The sequence below is a fragment of the Dipodomys merriami genome, unplaced genomic scaffold (genome assembly GCF_024711535.1).
Source record: "Dipodomys merriami isolate MVZ:Mamm:240054 unplaced genomic scaffold, mDipMer1.0.p SCAF_31, whole genome shotgun sequence".
NCBI classification, from domain to species: domain Eukaryota; kingdom Metazoa; phylum Chordata; class Mammalia; order Rodentia; family Heteromyidae; genus Dipodomys; species Dipodomys merriami.
Genome location: NW_027204604.1, coordinates 2994958 through 3019405, shown reverse-complemented (window position 1 = coordinate 3019405; position 24448 = coordinate 2994958). Strand labels below are relative to the sequence as shown.

The 24448-nt window shown below is 37.8% G+C and overlaps 1 protein-coding gene across 1 annotated transcript in view; it reads right to left on the bottom strand.

The window, feature by feature from the left end:
• The window catches only part of Ush2a (usherin), a 640266-nt gene that overhangs the window by 152259 nt on the left and 463559 nt on the right, over positions 1-24448 (bottom strand). Inside the window, exons 48-49 of the mRNA XM_070041435.1 lie at positions 16084-16252; positions 9320-9541 (exon numbers count right to left, since the gene is read on the bottom strand). Of these exons, the coding sequence (XP_069897536.1) occupies positions 9320-9541; positions 16084-16252 (391 nt within the window). The remainder of the gene's footprint in view (positions 1-9319; positions 9542-16083; positions 16253-24448) is intronic.

Here is a 24448-nt window from a genome sequence, read left to right as displayed (position 1 = left end):
TCATACCTGTAATCCTAGCTACCCAAGAAGCTAAGATTCAAGGATCAAGGTTCAAAGCTGGCCCAGCCAGAAAAGTCCATTAAACTCTGATCTATCATTAAGCATTAAATAGCTGGAAGCAGAGATGTGGCTTAGGTGGTAGAAGACCAACTTTGAGTGAAATAGCTAAAAATAGCTAAAGGATAAAGCTAGGCCCTGAGTTCGAGCTCCAGCACTGGCACCAAGAACAACAACAAAAAAAAACAAAAACAAAAAACCCCCAAAACCACACAAAAAAACAAAACAAGATACATATATCTGAGTTATAACCCACCAAAATTTATTTAATTGCTTAGATTCACATAAATAAAATACAGCATTAAAACAAGCAGAAATTTGGATATGAATGCATAAATCAATAAACAATACTTCAGAATCAGATTAAGCTAGAAATGAAGGTGTCTTGACTTCATATCACTTCCTATTAGAGTTTCTGCCTTACTGTACCACATCATGGGATGAATGATTTACTTTAATTAGAATTTTGTTTATTTATTATTAGTCCCACTGATAACATAAAGAACTTCAGAGTGTTCTGGGGTCCCCAATGGTTTAATTTGGTCCCGTACAAACATAGACATTGTGGAATATTGTCCCCAGTAATAGTTCAAGAGTTTGTAAATGCTTTTCTTTAATCAGTAAGTAGATACTAATTTGGTTAAGAAAAAGGTTTACCTTCATATGGTTCCAGAAAGCCTTGTTATTGATCTTTCCATTAAAAATATTTCCAAATATTTAAAAGAAATTATTGAAGATATACATTGATCATGACAGAGTTTAGTTATGCCATGTGGTTCTAAAGGTGATAATTCTTCACAGTGACTGATTTAAAAATAGTGTTCTATTAATAGTTATTTTAACATCTCTAAGAAGCCTTTTTGAAAAAAAAAATACACACAGTAGGGTTCTCATTGCAGACACAGTTTTGATTAGGGGGTAAATATGTATGTGTGTGTATGTTTGTATGTACATGTACAAAAGTCTATAATATAGGCATGCACATACATGTATATTCACACAAGTAAAATAAAAGTAAAATGCACAGCTTTGGGTTTTATATTGTTTGGATATTTTCCTGTTGTCTTCTTATCAGACATTTAAATACAACCTTGAATTCTTGACTGTCATTTTGTTTTCTCTAGCAATTTTCTTAAAACAATTCATGTTTCTATTTTAAAGCGCAATCAAAATCTGAAAACTGGCCTTTTAGGGAACAGAATACATTCTCCTCCTTTACTCTCAAATTATTTCATGGTTTCACCATGCTGTAAGTATGAAATCAAAATGCAGACATTGACCTAATTCAGACTCCTAATCAGTCATCTGATCGCTCTGAGGGACTTTTGACAGGTCAACTAAAATTTTGATAATGAACTGTGTTTACACTAGGAAAAAAAAGAAAAGATGCTTTCTTTTGTTTTATTGAATAGAAATTTTCACCTAAGATTTCACTCACCTAACAAGAAGTGACTCCTTTTCTAGTTTCTTTGGTAAACCATTACTTCTTTAATTATTATCAACCTTGTTCCAGTGTGATAAATTGCTAATTACTTAATACCCTAATCAGCGTTCATTCTTTGCACAGATAAACTGTGACAGTGCCATTAATTTAAATAGTAATTTCACTTAATGGCCAGAACGGCACACCAGATTTTTATGCAGCATTTTCTGAAGACTGCATCCATCACTGAGATATTCTGACATAAAGATGTCTGACGTGCACTAACTCACTTAGGGAGAGCAGATGTTGCAGAGCAGGGTTTGGTAGTAATTCCCAGAGTGCATCACTTCAGCATGAATGAGCTGCAAATTCAGAGACAGACAATCTCCTCAAACTGCATTGCAATAACTTTTGACCCTCTACCTAATTTATCACATGTAGCACTTGACTTCTGAACTTTGACACACACACACACACACACACACACACACACACACAGAATGCACAGTTTTAAATATGCCCAAAGAAAATAAAACAGGTCATACATTATTGATAGATTGGGCCATTCTTGTAAAGGCCCTTCATTAAATTTTACAAAGGTAGAGAGTCCCTTTAAATAAGATGCAGATGTTGTTGAAACTGTATAGGCCATACTAACTTGTAGCTGTTTATATTTTCAGGTCAGCTAACCTATATTGCCTTTCTGAACTATACGTACAACCAATGGGTGGCTTCTATTGCATTGGATATAAGTAAGAAAAGGGAGGGCAGGATTTTTTAGATCACATTTTTATTGATACTTCAAATAGCGTGTCAATACTTTTTTTTTACTCTTTATGATCATAAAGGAAATCATTTATGAACACTGATGGATTTCTAAAGAGTTAATTTAGAGAACTGGCATTCCATTATTCTAAGAGAAGACCAAGAATGTAGAATCATGGTTTTGAGATGACTAGAATGCAATAGAAAAAGCCAGTCTTGGAATATGGCAAATCATAACAGAACTCAGGAATTGGTCGGAGAATCTTATTTTAAGCCAAAGGATTTTCACAGTCCAGGAGAACTGAAAGAAAAGGTTTGCTGTTAGTAATTCATAGGATAAACATAAAATCAGTGAGTCTGAAGGTAAAGAAATCATACTTGTCTTAACCAGTAAATGGCTCTCAGAGAAAGAAGGGATGAAGTACCATGAGCCCCCAAGCATTGCCATATTGTTTATAGTATTCATATATTTTCCATTTAAAAAATTTCACTTTCTATATGGAAATATTTGAGGAATATTTCTTCCATATCACTCTTACGCCATAGATTTCTGTGTTTATTGTTTCCTCTTTGCAAAGGTTCCATTTTGCATCCTATGAAACATCCATTGTAATAGTGATAGCTACTCATGCTCCCAAAGTCCGGGTCCAGGCTATGGAAACACAACTCTCTATTCTAAAACAATGTCAATCTAGTGTTTCAAATTTAAAAAGCTTCACAGAAAAACATTTTTTGTTAATAGAAATTAGAAATTGATTTGCCAAGACATGTATTAGTGAGTGGTCCTCTGTGGCTAACAGAAAACCCTGTCCACTTTGAATGATAGCGACACTTTCATTGTGATAGTTAATTCTAAGGTGTGTATAAGTTCCAACCCAAGATTAACGACATAGCTGAAAAAAATACCATATAAGCAGGCACAAGGAAAAAAAATGAATAAAGAGGTTTCAGGTCTATGCAAAGAAAATGGTGAAGAATATATATGCACTGAAATGACAAGCATGACTTTCATCCCAAGATACCTGTATAACACTTCAACACAACTCATCTGCCCAGAGAGAGCACTAAAAACATAAACGCTACCCCAGCACTTCTGTTCCAGGAGCATCTGTTAATTCACTCCATTTATAAAATACATATTGACAAAGACAACTGAACTGGGACCAGGGAGATTTGATTTGGTGTGAGAAAGTCAATTCAATGTGATTTTGTTAAAGGGCTCCTGCAGGCAAATAAAAAAAAAGTTTAAGTAATAAAGTACATAAAGAGGTTTTATGAGCCAGCCTGGTCTTGTGGCAGACATACAATGGCAGGCATTGGGGGAGGCCAGGCATAGGGAGAGGTATTAGAAGATCTATACCCTATGTGGCAGTTATAATGTGTGGCTACGTTGAAGAGAAACAGGGCCCTATGGGTATTCTCGAAGGTCATCAAGGTCAAAGTCATTAGGGGTGACAGGAAGGAGCTACAGTAGAGACAGGGGAAAAGACAGGTAGGACACGTTTGCAGTGAAACCAGGCGGAAGGTCATGAGAATAAATTTAGAACCTCTTCCACTCTAGAAATATTCTTTCAATCCACCATTGTTATCAAGTTAGGAGAGTCATAGAAAGTGTTAAGAAACTCAAGAGCTAATTCCAGCTCATGAGAGTTGAGGAATGTTACAATTTGAGAAATGTTACAATTTTAGAAATGTTTGAGCCAGACACCAGTAAATCATACCTGCCATCTGAGGATTGCAGTTCAAAGCCAGTTCAGGCAGAAAAGTCTGTGAGTCTCTTATCTCCAATTAACCAGACAAAATCTGGGAAGTAGAGCTATGATGCTACAGCACCAGTCGTGAGTAAGAAAGCTAAGCAAGATGAAGAGGTCTTGAGTTCAAACCTCACCACTGGTGTATACACACATATGCATACAATTTCATATTTGTAAAATAGTAAAATGTATAACAATATATGAAAATATCAAAGAAAGCTAATGAATATATGAAAGTTTATGCACATATAATCACACACACACACACACACACACACACACACACACACACACACACACACACACAGAAATGTTTGATCACTGAAAAAACATGGAACTTGTTCCGTGGATAGACTTTCAGGATGTAAGAATTGCAGGTAAAGTGTTGTGTGTTTCTGTGTACTTTCGTTGAAGTGAGAGCTTGGAACTTTCACAAAATAATCAAGGGGAAAAGGTTAAAAATCTCTGTCCTAGTACATAAGAACCTTGATTCTATTCTTAGCATAGGTTCAATACTATTCTTCCTTTTCCTTCTCCTTCCACATTTGTGAAATTCAATGAATCTATTTAAATCACAGTATTTATATGGTCACATTGCTTCTTCCAGGAGTAATTAGTAATGCTCAAAACTTTTTGCTTGTTAAGTCCTGCCTCTCTCATCAGTTTCTCTATAAACCACAGTGCTCACTACTACTTGAGTATGTTTTGCATATGGTCAATTTCACACTTTAGATCAAGCTATGTCCATATCCCAAACATGGTTAGAGTTACCAATACAATGGCAGAACCCACATTTAGCTTTCTTGCTTACCTTGATGGACTGGAATCATTGTTCAGTCTTAAAAATATGCATGCATTGTAGGGAATACTTGGGAAGGGTCAATGCATCCAAGAACACAGGGACAGGGAGAATTAAAGGGGGTGAATGTGACCTAAATAAGTATAAAAAGTCATGATGAAACTTATCATTTTATATGATCAATACACACTAATAAAATCTTTTTCAAAATATGCATATATTCATCCTCATCCCTCATTTAGACTGCTGTAAAACCTTATGGGAATTTTTCTCCTTAATTAGATGGCAAGTTTTTAAGGATAAAAATGGAATCTTTACCACTTTTTTTTATTCACAAAGTACCAAGAATGATATTTTAAACATAATCACTAAAGGCCATTTAATAGAAAGAAAGAAAGAAAGAAAGAAAGAAAGAAAGAAAGAAAGAAAGAAAGAAAGAAAGAAAGAAAGAAAGACTACAGAGTTGGGAAGGTGGCTCAGTGGTAGAGCGCTTGCCTTGCATGTATGAGGCCCTGGGTTCGATTCCTCAGCACCACATAAGCAAAAAGAAAAAAGCCGGAAGTGGCGCTGTGGCTCAAGTGGTAGAGCGCTAGCCTTGAGCTGAAGAGCTGAGGGACAGCGCCCAGGCCCCATAACTGACAAAAAACAAAAACAAACCCCCCCCCCAAAAAAAACCCCACAAAAAACCACAAAAAAAACTACACATGAGCAAGGATAACAAAATGAGATGTTCTGCTGCCACTTAAAATCTCTGGCCTATTATAAAATTAAAGAGGCACCTTTCTTCTCGGTCTTCTTCTTCTTCTTCCTCCCCCTCCCCCTCCCCCTCCCCCTCCCCCTCCCCTTCCCCCCCCCCAATCCTCCTCCTTCTCCTTCTGCTGTGGTGGTAAAAGGGTTTGAACTCAGGACCTTACCCTTAGTCTGCTGGCTTGCTCACATGGTGCTCTACTACTTGAGCCATCCTTTCAGCACAGTCTTTCCTGGCTTTTCTGGAGGTTGAAGTCTCACAGATTTCTCTGCCTAGACTGGCTTTGAACTGTGAACCTTCATAGCACTGTCTCCTGAACAGCAAAGATTATGGGGTTGAGCCATCAATGCCCAGGTTGAGGGAACACTTTTGCATCTTCTTCTCTACTTCATTTAGCTACTTCCTCTACAATTAGCAAAGATCTTGAAGCTGAAGCTTCATGAAGTATAAGGCAAATCTACCTGACAACTCGTAAGTATTGGAGCTCCAGGCCCTCTGTCTGTCTAAGTGCAGGACATCATATATAGCATCTTGATGAGGTGAACTATACATTCTACACTACTTCCCATAGTTACTTTTCCCTTCTAAAATCACATATAAGTTATTCACAATGCAGTAATAATTATCTAAATCGATCATTTCAATAATGTCATTGATCTCATGTTGTTCTATGTAAAGTTCTAACAAAAATTACTGAAAAGAGCACTTTAACATTAAACGAGAAATATTTAATTTGGGATCAGAAGCTATATTTAAAATGGCTTTAGTGATTCCCAAAAAGATATTGCTAAGCCTTGAAGAAGTCATTCTAGTTCCAACTTGGAAAGGAATGGAGGGGCTGGGAAGGTGGCTCAGTGGTAGAACGCTTGCCTTGCATGCCTGAGGCCCTGGGTTCCATTCTTCAGCACCGCATAAGCAAAAAGAAAAAAGCTGGAAGTGGCGTTGTGGCTCAAGTAGTAGAGCGCTAGCCTTGAGCTGAAGAGCTGAGGGACAGCGCCCAGGCCCAGAGTTCAGGCCCCACAACCAGACCCCCCCCCCCCCCAAATAAAGGAATGGAGTGTGGGGAATTACAGCCTTGGAGGTCAGAGCCATATAAGGAAAGTTTTAAGGAAACAGAAAAATCAGATATAAAAATTAATATAGTATGAAACAAAAGCTTGAAAAATGAAAAATGGATTTGAAATCATGCTGATACCAAGTAGGGGATTATAACTTAATTTCAGACCATGCCCATTAAAAGAAAATGATGGACTTAGAATTGATGAACCAATGTATTTGATTATTTGATCATACAACTCACAAGGAGAAGTAATTCATAAGTATATTGGGAAAAGTTATGCTTCTTGTTAATTTGCAGATAGGATAGTGACATCTAGGGTAGACTGTAACTCAAATTCAGACATGTAGAAAAAATATTGATGGAATGCAGGCAATAATGTCAACTCGACAGGTATTTGAGACAAGTCTACTGCAAATCAGGTTCAGTGCAGAAAATTTAAAATACTCTGAAATCCCAGAAAGACCTTAAAAAATACAGGCTTTTCTAAGTTGGACATTAATCTCAATGCATATACATAACATTGTAATAATGAGTTTGAGGTTTTTCTAAAGTTGAAGTAATTTTAAAACAGCAATTATGGTTAACAATGGAGACTTTTTAAAAACAATGTAACAATGTTATAATTATATATATATAATATATATAATATATATATTATATATATTCTCTCTCTCCTAGTTAATTAACTATCTATCTATTTGTAGTGTTGGAGATCAAACCCAGTGTCTTGTACATGTTAGGCAAGTTCTTTACCAATAACTTACATCTCTAGCTCAATATTATTCTCTCCCTCCTCTCACTTTTTTCTGCCCCCCCCCTTTTTGTCAGTAGTAAAGTTTGAACTCAGGGCATTGCATTTACTAGACAGTTATTTTCCACTTGGGCTATTCTCCTAAGCATTTTTGTTTTAGTTACTTTTTTTTTTTGATCGGTCGTGGGGCTTGAACTCTGAGCTTGGGCGCTGTCCCTGAGCTCTTCAGCTCAAGGGGAGTGCTCTACCCCTTGAGCCACAGTGCCACTTCTGGTTTTCTGGTGGTTTATTGGAGATAAGAGTCTCACGGACTTTCTGGTCCAGGCTGGCTTTGAACCGTGATCCTCACATCTCAACCTCTTGAGTAGCTAGGATTACAGGTGTGAGCCACCGGCTTTTGAGATAACCCCCCCCCCCATTTATTTCCAGGCTGGTTTGGGCCAATATCTTTCCATTTATTCTTCTCATGTAGGTGGTAGTGGGCCTGGCAGATTCTGTCTCCCAAGTAACTGGAATTAGAAATATGTCATGATATGGGATTAGAAATATGTCATGATATGGGATGAGATTTCTCTTAATTAGAGTAAAAGAAACAAGATCATATGATAGAATCAAAGTACATGCAAAGCAAGTTAGGGGTAAAACTGGTAAAAGGATGCCAGGAATTATGGAATGAAAACATACTACTCTTAGTGAGATTCCCTAAAATATTTTTAGGCTCATCATTTTTGTTATTAATTTTCTCATTAAAATATTCATTCAAATTTTGTTTTGCTTACACAATTTTTGAAATAAAAGACCTCAACCCAATTGTACAAGTTTCAACACCCTTCCATACTCTCCATTTAACTAGCTATATGGTCTTTAGCTTTTTTAAGTGTTTGAACTTAAGGCCTTATACTTGCTTGTCTGACACACTACCACTTGAATCACATCGGCTACCTGGCTATTTGCTGCTTACTTTGAAGATGAAGTCTAGCAGTCATCGTCCCCCCCCACCTGTCCAGACTGGTTCAAACCACAATCCTCCAGATACAGCTTACAGAACAGAAAGGATTATAAGCAGGAGTTTAAAGGCAACTGACTGATATGGGATACATTTCTAAGGTCGGTGTTTTAGATCTTCATTTTAATTTTCATTTTATTCACTGTTAATCACTCATGCTAGCCAAGGGTGTTTTTTCATTAAAAATACAAATAAATAATCATAACAATACTATTGTAAATACAAATAAATAATAATGTTTATTTGTAAGGCTTGCAAAGATTAATTTTGGTAGTAATGTAGAAACATAAGGCTAACACTTGTGAGATTGTAAAACACTCAATTCAATGATAATGCTTGCAGTTGATATATGTGTTAGTTTCATAACTATAAAACAATAAAGAAGTGGGGGTTGGGAAGTTGGCTTAGTGGTAGAGTGCTTGCCTTGCATGCATGAGGCCCTGGGTTCGATTCCTCAGCACCACATAATCAGAAAAAGCTGGAAGTGGCGCTGTGGCTCAAGTGGTAGAGCGCTAGCCTTGAGCTGAAGAGCTGAGGGACAGTGCCCAGGCCCAGAATTCAGGCCCCACAACTGACAAAAAAAAAATAAAAAAGAAGTGAAAGAATCACATCACAGTGCCACTTCATAACTTTGTACATTATTTGTGTTTACTCAGCAATATCATTTTGATCCAGAACGAATGCACTTATTTGGCAGTGTGTTTTAGATTAGTTTTTCTATTGTTTTTTTGATGGCTATACCATATTGTCACCAAGCCTTTTGACATGTCTTAAGAAGTTCATCAGACATAGAAGAAAAATAGGAGTTGGTATTTGGGTGGTTTATGCAGTATGTTCCTTACTGTTGCATTGGAGATATTCAATATGAGTAAAACTGTTTATTCCTAGAGCATCCTTTCCCATCTTCGCTGCTCCTCAGGTTCTGTATGTCCTGAACGGTACACAAGGGCCCTTACCTGTAAGAGGACTGTACACCACACCCTCCTCTTGGCCACCACAGCATTCTAAATCTTGTCTCACAATCTGTCCACCGCAGCATTGCTGGCCATGGCCATCATGGAGCCTCCCCGCACAGCAAATCTGGTTTCCTGAGGAGGAGTAGGGCATTCTGCCACAGCAGGAATCACCAATACCAATGGAAACCCGATGGTGCTCTTCATCTGGGCAGCATACTTCACCTGTCAGTTTAGGACAGTAATGAGCATCACAGGTGTTACAAGGAGTATGCTCTGTCTTACAACTGAGTTTTACCACAATTACTCTGCAGAGGCCAACAGACTGAACATGAGCTGTCGTATTAGTTACAAAATCTCAATATAGCTCTAAAATTTTTGTGATATAGGTGTATAATATGTGTCTGCTCTCTCTCTCACACACGCAAACAAAATTTAGTAGTATGACTGCTATGTTGCTGTTTTCCCTCCTCTAGTACATGAGTTATATGACACTGTTGAATGAAAGTAGGAACACTGTTTTGTTTAGGACAATGTTTTAAAACTGTGTTACATCCAGAAATGGGCTATTAATAAGTTTATATTGCCTATGATTATAATTTTCTTAACTCAACTATATATTTTTAACCAAACAAAATACTACTTATGGGAAGGTCAATTAAGTAAGTACAGGTTAAAAATCTTAGCTCATGTACAGTATTTTCACAATAAAAAAATCTTAGTTCAACTTGATACATTGTTGCTTTCTGTGCTCTGTGCAATACATTTCACTAATGTCTTAAGATCAAAGGTTTCAAATATTACAGATGTCAACATTCAGCTTTTTCAAAAGAGGGCATGGAGAAGCTTCTAAAAAGATAGGAAAACACAGATAGAGAAACTTTTAAAGATGGTCTCCTCTAAGAATACTTTAGAAAAAACTAACAAAAATTAGCAGATCTAAAATCCAAACTTCACTCCTCTGGATGATCTCACCACTCAATTTGATTGGCTTCTCCTTTGTTCCCGAATCCTTGACTTCTCTCTAGACTGTTCTTAAGACTGTTTCTCTACTTGTTCATGTATCTTCAACTCTTCCTTTTCTCTTTCCTCTACTTCCCCTTTATACCTATCAATGGCCTGTCAAACTTTCTTAAGAAAATAAACACATTTACTGAAGAATTGGAGAGTGCCTTAGAAATTGATAGTCCTGGATGGCTGTATCCTATTAATTAGTTTATTTTCTTAAGAGATCTAAATCCCTTACAGATTAGTTAGTAAAAATAAGATGAGTTGCTTAGTAAAGTGATACAAACATAGAAGACAAAATTTAATGATGGATCCATACATAAAGACTGTAAAATGTATAAGAAAAACTCTTAGATGCTATCCCTGAGGTCTTTCCTGTTTAAATTCATGCCACAAAATCTATCCCATTAGCTAGACAAATTACTAGAAATACAAGCTTACCAAGACTAAATCATATAAAAATAGAAAATCTTAACAGATCTATAACTAATAACATTATTGAACAAGTTATTAAAACTTCCAACTAAGGAAATTTCTGGTCCAGGTCCTTCCATTGTAAATTCTACTAGTGAAAGAAAAATAGCACCAAACTTATCAAAGTCTTCTAGAAAGTGGGAGAGCAGAGAACACTTCTTAACTCAGCTCTGAGTTGTCTGAGAGTATTAAGCAGACCAATGCAATATGATAAAACTGTGGACAAATATCCCTTATGAGTACCCTCCAAACTACCAAAGTGAATTTAGGTAACATTGGCTATGTCCTAATAATATGGTACCTATAAGTAGAATAGAAGTTGAAATTTTTTCATTATGAGTGACCATGCCAATGAAGAAAGGAAAACTGAGCTCATTATACACAATAAAATGTTTTGTCATATATATATATGTATATATATATATATATATATATATATATATATGTATGTACTTTTTCTGGGACAGATGAGTCTCTGATTGATCTAAAGCATAGTTGCCATATTTCAACTCACAGCTAGAGATGTTCTCTCACTGGAAAACTTTAATATATCAATAAGATTTGGTAGAAAAATAGTCAATTAGAGAATTGTGGCCTATTGAAATTGCAAGTGGATAAACCCACAAATCAAAACTTGCCAGGCAAGAGAATGGGGCCAGGAGCTACAAGAGAATGAGGAGATAAGAAAGACAAAAATGAATGAGGAAACAAAGATTGGACAGTGACGCTTTGGCATCACAACTTTACAGGAACCAGAAAGGAGACCCTTCAATCAGAAAGCCATCTAGTTCTCACTAACAAAGACAAGTTCTAATGACAACCATAGTCAAAGATGGCTGAGATGGGCTGAAGTGTTGTTTCCTTGTGGTATATCTTTGCCACATGCTTTCTATCATATTATTATTATTATTATTATTATTATTATTATTACTACTACTACCAGTCGTGGGTCTTGAACTCTGGGCCTGGAACTGTCCCTGAGCTCTTCAGATCAAGGCAAGCACTCTACCACTTGAACCATAGTGCTACTTCCAGTTTTTTGGTGGTTAATTGGAGATAAAAGTCTCACAGACTTTCCTGCCTGGGCTGGCTTTGAACCATGATTCTCAGATCTCAGCCTCCTGAGTAGCTAGGATTATAGGTGTGAGCCACCGGCGCCTAGCTTTCTGTCATATTATTTTTTTTCTATTATCTTTACTTATGGTCACATCTTCCCTGAATTTTTCTTTTGACAAATTCAAGGATTAAGGTTGTTAAGTTGTCCTAAACTTTCTGATAATAATATGTCATGGAGTCTAGGTGTAGAATCAGTTCATTAGACTCCATTTTAGATTATAGTGAGATAAAAGAATACAATATATATCTCTAATAGGAAAGCAATATTTATTTTTCTTACAAGGCTATTTTAAGTATATCAAATAGTAACTGGTTTAGATATTTTAACCATAAGCCCCTGTGTCTTTCAGACTTACTCATTTACTGACAGAAGAAAAAGCCTTCTTAGAAAAAGATGTGGATTATATCAATGAAAAATAAAATGAATTTTTTTTCTTCAAAAAAGGGCTATTAGACATAAGATAGAAGGATCAGTCACCTTCTCATTAACCTCTCAAAATGAATCTATTTCAGGCCAGACTTGAAAATGTTTTCCTTCTAAATGCTACCATGTGGTCTAACAGTTAATTGTTATTCTTACCCAAGAATGACCCACATTAACATTTAGTTGGGGCCATTAGCATATTTATAAAAAGAAATGGGGAGAATGAGCTTACTTTTCTCTGCTGCTCTTTGTTATGGGGGTGCTACATAGGAAAGTCCTAAAAAGAAAAATGGAAACCTTATGAACTAGTATTTCAGACTCACCTATAATTATCAAAATGCCTACAGCCATCTCAGTCAGAGATGGTACTGATTATTAGACTTTAATTACGTCTAGATCCTAGAAAAAGTGGAGGCACTGTGCATCTTTGGTGTAAACAGCCTTAAACTAGCTAATGAAGACCTCAGGCTGGAGATGGAAGTCAGAATCTCCTCATTTGAGTGTGGAAAACAAATGATTGGAGCAGAACACTGACATTGGCTATTCCAAAAGATTGCATTCATTTTTGTTTTCTCTCCACTTCATGGCAGATACTCTAATTCTGTGGGGGAAAAATGCGCTGCTTCAAACGAGTCAAAATATAATATACATTCAACAGTTTGGCAAATATTAAAATGCTTTAGATCTGAGTTATATAAATATGGAATGATTTTCATTGGAGTTTGTAGAGGTATGTATATTTGCTGCATAACCTTATGTATCTTATATATGTATGGTGTGGAAATTAAGAAAAAAGCTCTTGTTTTAAAAGATACTAATTAAAAGGTTTATATACTATCAAGAAAAAAAATCCCATGGGCTTTAAAATTTCTTTTTATTTTGTGTTTGGGAGAACGTTGTTAAATTTTATTCTGAAATAGCACAGAGGGAGAGTATGCTCTTAGTTCTAAGTCCCTAGAGTTCAAAGCAGTAGTGAAGGCACCTAAGTATGTCTCACTAATTTTCAGGGTCTGCAGAGTTTTCAAGGTTAGCATACTTTGTTAGAAATTTTAACACTGAAAAATTTAAAGTGGCTTAGAAATGAAAATGAGAGAGAGAAAAGGGGAGCTGTAGATGGTGGTTAAAAAAATGGTGGATCTAACACGTGGCTGATAACACCGGAACCCATCATGGCCTTTCTTGTTGCCATAGTGCCTTGGCTTCTGCTCAAATTCTTTTTTCTTTAAATATGTTTTTTATTGTAAAAATACTGCACAGAGCGGTTACAGTTACATGAGCCAGGTAATGAGTCCATTTCCTATGGAGCATTGTTACACCCTCCTTTATATTTCCCCTAGTATCCCTTTCCTCCTCCCCCTTCCCCAACTCCTCCCCCCACACATGTAAAGTTGTAAAGTTCGTTTTCAACAAACTGTATATCTCATTCTTACAATGGGTCATCATGGATCCTTATTTCAGCATTTTGTTACTTCCCTTCTCCTTGCCAAATTAGAAAAATGTATAAACAAGGGGCAGGGCACCAGTATCAAATACAGTGACAAAAGGGGTTGTACCATGGGGGAAGAACATACAAAAGAAACAAGAAAAATCACATAGTACATTATAAGTATATTAAGAAGAACAGCAACAAAGATAAAACCTCTAGTTTCCCTATCTTGGGGTTCATTTCGCTTAGCATCAGGTTTTATGATCATACCAAATTCTTCTTGCTCAAATTCTCTTTTGTCCCATAATGTCTGGGTGCCTGCTCAACCAATGGAAAGAACCAGGGAGTGGCATGCATAAGGAATCAGAGCAAAGCCAAGGGGAGAAGAAATGGGAGGAGCCATGTTCTAGAACAACTGCCTTCCCAGGCAACTTCAGAGCACTCCTCCAGTCCACTCTGCATATGGAGAGTTTCTGCTATTCTCTTTGGTGACTTTTCTTTCACTTCCAAATAAACGATCCCTTATTCAAGTTTTTTTCTTTTGTGGTTCCTGGCTTTCTTTCTATATGGTTCCAGAGAACAAGGGTTCACTTGTGTATTAAAAACATTATTATTTAGCTGTATGTCAGGCCAAGAAAAGTCTCATATCATCTACTAATGGTAAGAACCAAATGCCAGGAGATGTTCACCTCTTTTCTACAGTTCCAGTTATTAATGAAATTATTTGCAGAGACGACAAGATGAGAACTTGTGATGAAAGCTCTGAAATTATATATTCTGCAAAGCATTTGACGGTAGTTGACAAAATGTTAACCACTATGAGCTATAAGAAGTTAACACTCGAAAAGGCCAGATAAGATGGTGTTAAGTGAAATGAACCCCGAGATAAGGACACAAGTGTTTTTTTTTCTTTCTTGATATTGTTTCTAACATATGTATAAGGTGATGGTTTTGTTGCTTTGTATGTCCCTCCCCCACGGTATAACCCCTGTTTTCACTGTATTTGATGTTGGTATAATTTGGGGAAGGGAAGGGAAAAAAAAAACAAATTGTTTAAATAGGGATACAGGTGGACCCATTGCAACAATGAGATGTACAAAATGCTATGTTGAAAGATGAACTTTACAACTTGGAGGTGGGAGGGCAGAGATGGTAGGGGAAAAACAAAGGAGGAGGCAACAATGCTTGATAAGACATGTACTTATTACCTTGCTCATGTAATTGTACGGTATTTTCATAATAAAAAAGCTTATTAAAAAAAGAAATTAACACTCTTCCACAAAATCCTTATGTTGATCAATGTATTTTCTTGCCTGAAAAATTGTTAGGAGTTATTCAATTAGGATTTTTTTTTTTGCTGGAGCCTGCCCCCATTCTATGAATTGTGAGGAAAAACATGATCAGAGAGAAGTCTTCAGTCTTGAATACATAAACTTATATGCTAAGTAATTACTTCCCTTTCCATTTCTACTGTGATGTTTTGAGAAGAGACATTCTGGACTGATTTCATATTCAATGGATGGATTATATTTATATGGAATGTAAAGCACAGTTAAAAATTAATGTCTAAGTTAACCCAATAGTTAGCATCAAGTTTACATTAAACTAAATATCTCAGACTACTGAACTGTCTTAAGACCTGCAGAAAAGCTTAGCCTTTAGCCAGTGCTGGTGGCTCACTCTTGTATCCTAGCTACTTAGGAGGCTGAGAGTGGGGGATTGTGATTCCAGGTTGGCATAGGTAATTCAACTTCTTCAGCCTCCATCTTAAAGGGATAGGCTGGGTGTGGCGCTCTGTGCCTGTCATCCCAGCTCCAACAGGAGCTTGAAATAGGAGAATTGTGCTTCAGGTATTGGCCTGGGCACAAAGGAAGACTGTCTTTAAAAATAACCAATGCATAGAAGGGCTAGAGGTGTGCCCAGGAAACAGAGGTATGGATTTCAATTTCTAGTACTGAAATCAAAACAAAACAAAAACCATGCTTAATCTTCTTTCTCCATGTCCATTTTTTCTGAATCTAAGGAAATCATCAACACTAAACTTAGGAAATAGGATTTTTAAAAAAGTCTCTGTGGCTTTTCCAGGATTGATAATTACTGGGAATGCAAGGAATGGAAAAGTTTAGAAGTCTGGAACATTTCTTAAGAAATGTTAAAATATGTTAATCATGTTGACAGGGATCCTAATGTGCACAAGGGGCTATTGGGCTGTATATTGTCCTTCAGCTTTTATTGGAGAGATATGTGAACGCATGTAATGATGAGTTATTTCTTTATGGTATCCCCAAATTATTAAATAACCTCAGGAAGATTCCTCACCTGGAAGAATTTTAGCATAATATCCAAAGCAACATTGATGATTTGGCTGCACCTCTCGAATTCGGCCACCACAACAAATTCCAGTCGAATTCAGAACAAATGGGATATACTTTTCTTCACAACAGTGGTATCCAGGCCGGGAGTCATAGAGAATTCCATTACAACATACCTAAAAGTTTGGAATAGGTTTTTTTTTTTAAATTTTTTTATTGTAAAGATACTATACAGAGGGTTACAGTTACATGAGTGAGGTAATGAGTACACTTCCTCTTGAACATTGTTACCCCCTCCATTGTTTTCCCCCTACCATCCCCTCCCTCCCTCCCTTCCCCAAGGTCCTTTTTTTTTTTTTTGATTGTGATTAAGTGATTACATAATTTCCGGAAATTCACAGTATTGTGGAATAATGATGCTCATTTAAAGTCACAAGTTCATTCTAACTTTCCTGGAGCAAATTGTCTATCACAGTCTGTAATATATAACGGTGCTCACATGTTATATACCATATATGTGATCAGCAGCATGGGGATATTTGGTAGTGGTTCAACCAGATGAGTGGGAGTTCTTTGTTTCTTAAGTCCTGTTAGTTTTGTCATATCACCTAACATTTTGGATTTAGCATCCACTTATCAGGGAGTGGAATAGGTTTTTAAAGAAGTATTCGTTTAATTAAGAGTATTATTTTTTACATGATATGACTGTCTTGTTCTAAGGTCTTAATCCAAGACCATAATATGTATATTTCATAGGTTCCCAGCATCCTTCCAATCCTGTAAATGCTATTTGATACAATGAAGCTTCTTGTTTTTTTTCCTTTAGCAGTCTTCAGCCATGCTCAGCTTTCTGTATCTTATAAATATAAATTATCTTTGAATAGAAATGCTTGCAATATAAAGCTGTTCAGAATGTGGATGAACAGTTTCCTTGAAATACATGTTTTTATCTTAATGATAATTTAATTTGAGAACACATCTATAAAAACATCTTATTGATCCTTCTTTTTCTAATAAATTGATTTTTCCTTATAATTTATATGATCACTTAGTTATGAACCCAATCTTCAGACAAGACAACCTTGACAGAAATATATACATGTATACATATATGCATGCATACATATATAGATGACATTTATAATAGTCTGCCACATTAAAAAAAGGAATTTATATGGAAATTAATTTTGAAAGGCTTTTTTTAACTCTGTATGTTTTGTCCAGGGGCTGTGGAAGGAATTACGTGCTTGAACAATCAAATGATTATTTGCATGCTCACTTAAGGTCTGGGAGACCAACATGTTGTATACATAACAAATAAAATACTGAGGTCTTACTGCAAAGAAGTCTAAGAACCTGCATTTAGCCTAAGTTACATTACTTAGATAGATGCATTGTTTGTCAAGGAAAATCAATCACTAATTAAGAAAATATTTCTTTTATTTACTTTCCCTTAATCCTGCCTTAAGTACTTACCAACTTTTTTTTATTAATAAGTTTTTTTATTGTGAAAAATACATGCAGAGGGGTTACAATTACATGAGCAAAGTAATGAGTACATTTCTTATCAACTTTAGCATGATAACTGTAAAAGATAGCAGTTTCGAGTCTTTTTTTGGGGTGGGGAGAGTATCCTCCCAATCCTTTTTTTTTTTTTTTTTTTTAATTTTTTTTTTATTGTAGAGATACTATACAGAGGGTTACAGTTACATGAGTGAGGTAATGAGTACACTTCCACTTCCTCTTGAACATTGTTACCCCCTCCATTGTTTTCCCCCTACTATCCCCTCCCTCCCTCCCTTCCCCAAGGTTCTTTTTTTTTTTTTTTTGATCGTGATTAAGTGATTACTTAATTTCCGGAAATTCACAGTATTGTGGAATAATGATGCTCATTTAAAGTCACAAGTTCATTCTAACTTTCCTGGAGCAAATTGTCTATCACAGTCTGTAATATATAACGGTGCTCATATGTTATATACCATATATGTGATCAGCAGCATGGGGATATTTAGTAGTGGTTCAACCAGATGAGTGGGAGTTCTTTGTTTCTTAAGTCCTGTTAGTTTTGTCATATCACCTAACATTTTGGATTCATCATCCACTTATCAGGGAGACCATGTACTGTTTGTCTCTTCGTTCTTGGCTTACCTCGCTCAACATGATTCCTTCTAGCTCCATCCATTTCCCTGCAAATGCCATTATTTTGTCATTTCTAATGGCTGCATAATATTCCATTGTGTATAGATACCACAATTTTTGGATCCATTCATCTGTGGTGGGGCATCTAGGTTGTTTCCATATCCTAGCTATTGCGAACAGTGCTGCAATAAACATGGAGGTGCACGTGTCCTTGTATATTGGTTCCTGTTGTTCAGGGTAGATGCCTAGAAGTGGTATGACTGGGTCGTAAGGGAGGTCAATCTTTAGCTTTCTAAGGACCCTCCAGACTGCTTTCCAAAGTGGTTGTATGAGTGTACATTCCCACCAGCAGTGTAATAGCGTTCCTCGTTCTCCACATCCCCTCCAGCATTTGTCGTTGGCTGATTTGTGGATGTGGGACATTCTGACTGGGGTAAGGTGGTATCTCAGGGTTGTCTTTATTTGCATTTCCTTCACCACCAGGGATGATGAACATTTCCTCATGTGTTTCTTTGCCATTTTTATTTCTTCATTTGAGAAGTCCCTCTTTAGTTCCCTTGCCCATTTAGTAATTGGTGTGTTGGGTTTGGGAGGGATTAGTTTCTTGAGTTCCCTGTATATACAGGATGTTAACCCCTTGTCTGATATATTGCTGGTAAATATTTTTTCCCAATTAGTTGGTTGTCTTTCTAGCTTGGTTGCGATAGCTTTATCTGTGCAGAAGCTTTTTATTTTAAGGTAGTCCCATTTGTCGAGTCTCTCTCCAATTTGTTGTGACCCTGGGACTCTGTTCAGGAAGTTCCTTCCTGTGCCTATTAGTTCAAGTGTCTCTCCTACTCTGTCCTGCAGTAGTTTCAGAGATTCAGGTTTAATGTTAAGGTCTTTAATCCATTTTGAGTTGATGTTGGTGCATGGTGATAGGCTGGGGTCCACTTTTAGTTTTCTGCATGTGGCTGCCCAGTTTTCCCAGCACCAACGGTTGAAGAGGCTGTGTTTCTTCCATTGTATGTCTTTGGCTCCTTTGTCGAATATCAGCTGGCTGTAGGCCTGTGGATTTATTTCTGGATCTTCTATTCTGTTCCATTGGTCTTCGGGTCTGTTTTTGTGCCAGTACCATGCTGTCTTTGTTATTATAGCTCTGTAGTAGAGTTTGAAGTTCGGCATGGATAGCCCTCCCATATTGTCTTTATCCCCTAGAATTGTTTTGGCTATTCTAGGTCTTTTGTTGTTCCATATGAATTTTTGGACTGTTTTCTGTATTTCAGTGATGTACGTCATTGGGATTTTAATAGGAATTGCGTTGAATTTGTATATTAGTTTTGGAAGTATTACCATCTTTACTATATTAAGTCGGCCTATCCAGGAGCATGGGAGGTCTTTCCATTTCCTAGTGTCTTCTGCAATTTCTTTCTTTAACTTTTTATAGTTCTCATTAAATAGTTCTTTTACATCTTTGGTTAGGTTAATTCCTAAATATTTTATTTTTCGGGAGGTTATTGTGAATGGGGTTGCTCCCTTTATTTCCCTCTCTTCCTGTACATTATCAGTGTATAGGAAGGCAACTGATTTTTGTGGGTTTATTTTGTATCCTGCTATTTTGCCAAAGTGATTTATGATTTCTAAGAGTTTGGGGATGGAGTTTTTGGGATCGTGGAGGTATAGTATCATGTCGTCTGCAAAAAGGGATAGTTTAACTTCTTCTTTTCCTATGAGGATCCCTTTAATGTCTTTTTCTTGCCTTATTGCCCTGGCTAAGGGTTCTAGGACTATATTGAAGAGGAGTGGAGACAGTGGGCATCCTTGCCTTGTTCCTGATTTTAGGAGAATTGGTTGTAGCTTTTCCCCATTAAGTATAATATTGGCTATTGGTCTGTCATAAATGGCTTTTATTGTTTTTAGAAATGTTCCTTCTATTCCTATTTTCTCCAGAGCTTTTAGCATGAATGAATGTTGAATTTTGTCAAAGGCCTTTTCTGCATCTGTAGCGATAATCATGTGATTCTTGACCTTGGCTCTGTTGATATGTTGGATTACATTTATTGACTTACGTATGTTAAACCATCCCTGTGTCTCTGGGATGAAGCCTACCTGGTCATAGTGAATTATTTTTTTTATGTGTTTCTGGATTCTGTTAGCTAGAATCTTGTTAAGGATCTTTGCATCTGTGTTCATCAAGGAGATTGGCCTGTAATTCTCCTTTTTGGTTGGGTCTTTGCCTGGTTTGGGGATGAGTGTGATATTGGCTTCGTAGAATGAGTTTGGGATAGCTCCTTCCTTCTCTGTTTCTCTGAAGAGCTTGAGGAGTATGGGTATTAGTTCTTGTTTAAAGGTCTTATAGAATTCTGCTGTGAATCCATCTGGTCCTGGGCTTTTTTTTGTTGGAAGACTTTTGATAGCTTCCTGTATCTCATTATAGGATATTGGCTTATTTAATTGGTTAACTTCTTCTTTGCTCAGTTTGGGCAACTTGTATTTCTCTAAAAATGCATCCATTTCTGCCCGATTTTCTTCCTTTAGAGAGTATAGCTTTTGAAAGTAGTCTGTTAGAATTGTTTGGATATCTTGGGTACGTGTGGTGATGTTTCCCGTGGCATCCCTAATCCTATTAATATGGGTTTCCTCTCTTCTTTTTTTAATTAATCTAGCCTATGGGCCATCAATTTTGTTTATTTTTTCAAAGAACCAGCTTTTTGTTTGGTTTATTTTGGTTATGGTTTTCTGATTTTCTAATTGGTTAATCTCTGCTTTTAATTTGGTTATCTGGCTTCTTCTAGTAGCTTTAGGTTCCATTTTTTCCTGTTTTTCTAGCTGTTTTAATTGCAACATGAGATTATTTACTTGGTCTGTCTCCATTCTCTTGATGTGGGCACTGAGGGCAATAAATTTGCCCCTCAGGACTGCTTTTGCTGTGTCCCACAAGTTTCTTTGTGAGGTGTTTTCATTTTCATTGAGTTGTAGGAAATGCTTTATTTCTTCTCTGATCTCTTCTGTTATCCAGGCATTGTTAAGGAGTGTGCTGTTCAATTTCCATGTATTGGAGAAATTTCTGCTGTATGCTTTGTTATTGAGAGCTAGCTTGATTCCACTGTGGTCAGATAGGATACAGGGGATTATGTCGATCCCTTTGTATTTGCTTAAGTTCCTTGCATGAACTATGATTTGGTCTATTTTGGAGAAAGTTCCATGAGCTGCTGAGAAGAATGTGTACTGTGTTGTTTCAGGGTGAAATACTCGGTAGATGTCAGTTAATTCCGCTTGCAGTATGGCCTCTCTTAATTCGGTAGCTTCTTTGCCAATCCTCTGGTTGGTAGACCTGTCCTTTGGTGAGAGTGGTGTGTTAAAGTCTCCTAGTATTATCGTATTGGGATCTATTTTATTCTGTAAGTTTGAGAGCATTTGTTTGACATATCTGGGTGCACCAATATTTGGGGCATATAAGTTGATGATGGTTATATCCTCCTCTTGGATTGTTCCCTTTATTAATATGTAGTGTCCGTCCTTGTCTTTCTGTACTGATTTTAATGAAAAGTTTATTTTGTCAGATATCAGGATAGCTACACCTGCTTTCTTACTGGGGGCGTTTGATTGGTAGATCCTTTTCCACCCCTTCACTCTGAGTTTGTTTGTATGTTTGGCTGAGAGGTGGGTCTCCTGAAGGCAACAGATGGATGGGTCTTGTTTTCTTATCCAGTCCTCAGTTCGTTTTCTTTTAATTGGCGAATTCAGCCCATTTATATTAAGAGAAAGTATAGAGAGATGCATTGTTGTCCCTGCCATTCCGTTTTCCTAAGTTTTTCTTTTTTCCTTTCCTCCTGTGCTTGCTCAGTTAGACTTTGAGTAATGCCTGTTTGGGGCAGGCCCCAGTTCCTGGCTGCTTTCTTCAGGTTGTGTCCCCCCTCTTAGAATTCTTTGTAATGCTGGCTTAATGTTTATGAATTCATTTAGTTTTTCTTTGCTATTAAAAGTTTTCAGTTCTCCATCAAATGTGAATGCTAGCTTTGCCGGGTAGATCAGTCTGGGTTGGCAGTTATTGGCTCTCAGGGCTCGTATGGTGCTTTCCCAGGCTTTTCTTGCATTCATTGTTTGTGTGGAGAGATCTGCAGTAATTCTTATTTTTTTCCCATTGTAGTATAGCTCCTTCTTCATTTTTGCTGCATGCAGGATTGTTTCCTTATTATTCAGATCTATCATTTTTACTATAATGTGTCTAGAAGTGTTTCTCCTGGGGTCTTGCTTGTTGGGTGTTAGATAAGCTTTTGTGATGTAGTTAAGATGGTCGTTTTTGAGGTGGGGAAAATTTTCATTGATTATCTTGTTAAATAGGTGTTGCATTCCCTTGCTCTGGAATTCCTCACCTTCGTCCACTCCAATTATGCGAAGGTTAAATTTTTTAGCATTATCTGCTTGCTCTTGAATATCCCTTTGGTTTAATTTGAGTAATTTTTCCATATCTGTCACTTTTTGGTCCAGTTGGTGTATTCTGTCTTCTGTATCTGACACTCGACCTTCCATTTCATTCACTCTGTTGACAGTGGCTTCTATTGTGGTTTGCATGGAGGAAATGGATCCCTTTATGGATTCAATGTTGGTTCTCAGAGTACTGATCTCACCTCTCAATGAGGTATGCATTACCTCTAATTTGGCGTTTATCTCACTTCTTATTGAGGTTTGTGCAGCTTCTATTTTTGCATGCATCTCTTGTTTGATACCCTGTATCTCTTTGGATAGATCATCCTTGTGCTCTTTCAATTTCTGATAAATTTCTCGCTTTATTTCTTGAGTCATTGCCTCCAGCAACCCTTGGAAGTAGCCTTTGTCTTCCATTCCTGCTTTGCTCCCACTGGGGCTCTCCCCTGTGTGGCTGCTGGCTTTTGGGGTGAGCTTGCTGTCCTGGGTGGTAGTAAACCTTGTGATTTTTCTCTGTGATTTTCGCATGGAGGTTCAGGAGACTGCTCTTCAATTTTGTTTTGGTGTGTCTGTCTTTGCTTGGTTGCTGATTCTGTATTGGTAGAGAGAGTCTGTGCCTGATCTGGGTTCTGTTGGGAGCCTATTTCCAGCTGCTATTCTGACTTACTTAGGATTCTCAGCTCTCTGCTGTAGATTGCTGACAGTTCCCGCCTTTGGAAGGGTCGAGCAGCCTAGACTGCTTGTGTTTGCTCCTACGGGTGCTCTTGTGAAGAACAGATGCTCTGGATGCACTCTCCCAAATGCTGGAGTCTGCTATGGGCTCCTGATGTGTTTTTGTTTATTTGTTTTGGGCTGGTTGTGGGCTTGAACTCTAGGTTTGGGTGCTGTCCCTCAGCTTTTTCAGCTCAAGGCTGGCACCCTACCGTTTGAGCCACAGCACCACTTCTGACCCTTTTTGCTTTTGTGATGCTGAGGAATCAGATGCAGGGCCTCATACATCCAAGACTATCACTCTATTGCTGAGCCGCCTTAACAGTCTGAGCTCCTGCTTACTATCAGGTGCTGGCAGCCTGTGTTGCCCAATTCCCAATCTAGGGTATATGGGTGGAGTTTTGGTGGGGTTTGGGCTTCTCTTGTCCTGGGCCTCCAGGTCTTTTGTTGTCACAGGCGTGCTTCCCGGGGGAGTGTTGTTTCCTGGTTTTCTCCCCTCTCTTGAGGCGTATGCTCAGCTTTTTACTTCAATTGGGAGGAGTTGGTTGTGTTGTTCAGGCGCCGGATCCCCGGGCTTGGTTCCGGCCCCAGCCTGGAGCGCGCTTGTTAGGCCTGTGCTGATGTGTATACCCCCTAGGTTATACAGCCTGGGGGACACAGTTCAAATTTCTTCTACTGTTGGTAGTGTTGACCCAGGGGCGCTGTTCCTGGCTTGGGCATTTAAGCTCCCTTCCAGGGGTGCTCTTGCTCTAGCCTGGCCAGCTGAGTGTGCTCCACGGGCTGGGGGAGCTCTCAAACAGTTCCCAGTTTTAGTGGGTCCTGTGGTCCGGGTGCTGGGGTAGGGAGTCTAGGTCAGGGTCTGGGGATTCCCTCCAGCTCTGGTCTCCCTTGAGGGATACACTTCCCCTGTGGGGTACTCACCCTGGAGCTGGTTGTTTCTGTGTGGTGTAGGTCGTCAGTTGTTGTTGCAATCCGGGCTGGGTTGGGCGGTGGTGGCTCTGTGTGATTCTTTTCTGTCTCTGCCTCTGTCGAAGCTGTTGGGTCAAGAGTGTCCACGCTCAGGCAGCTTCTTCTCGGTACCTCTGGGGCCCAAGTGACCCCGCCGGGTTGTTGCG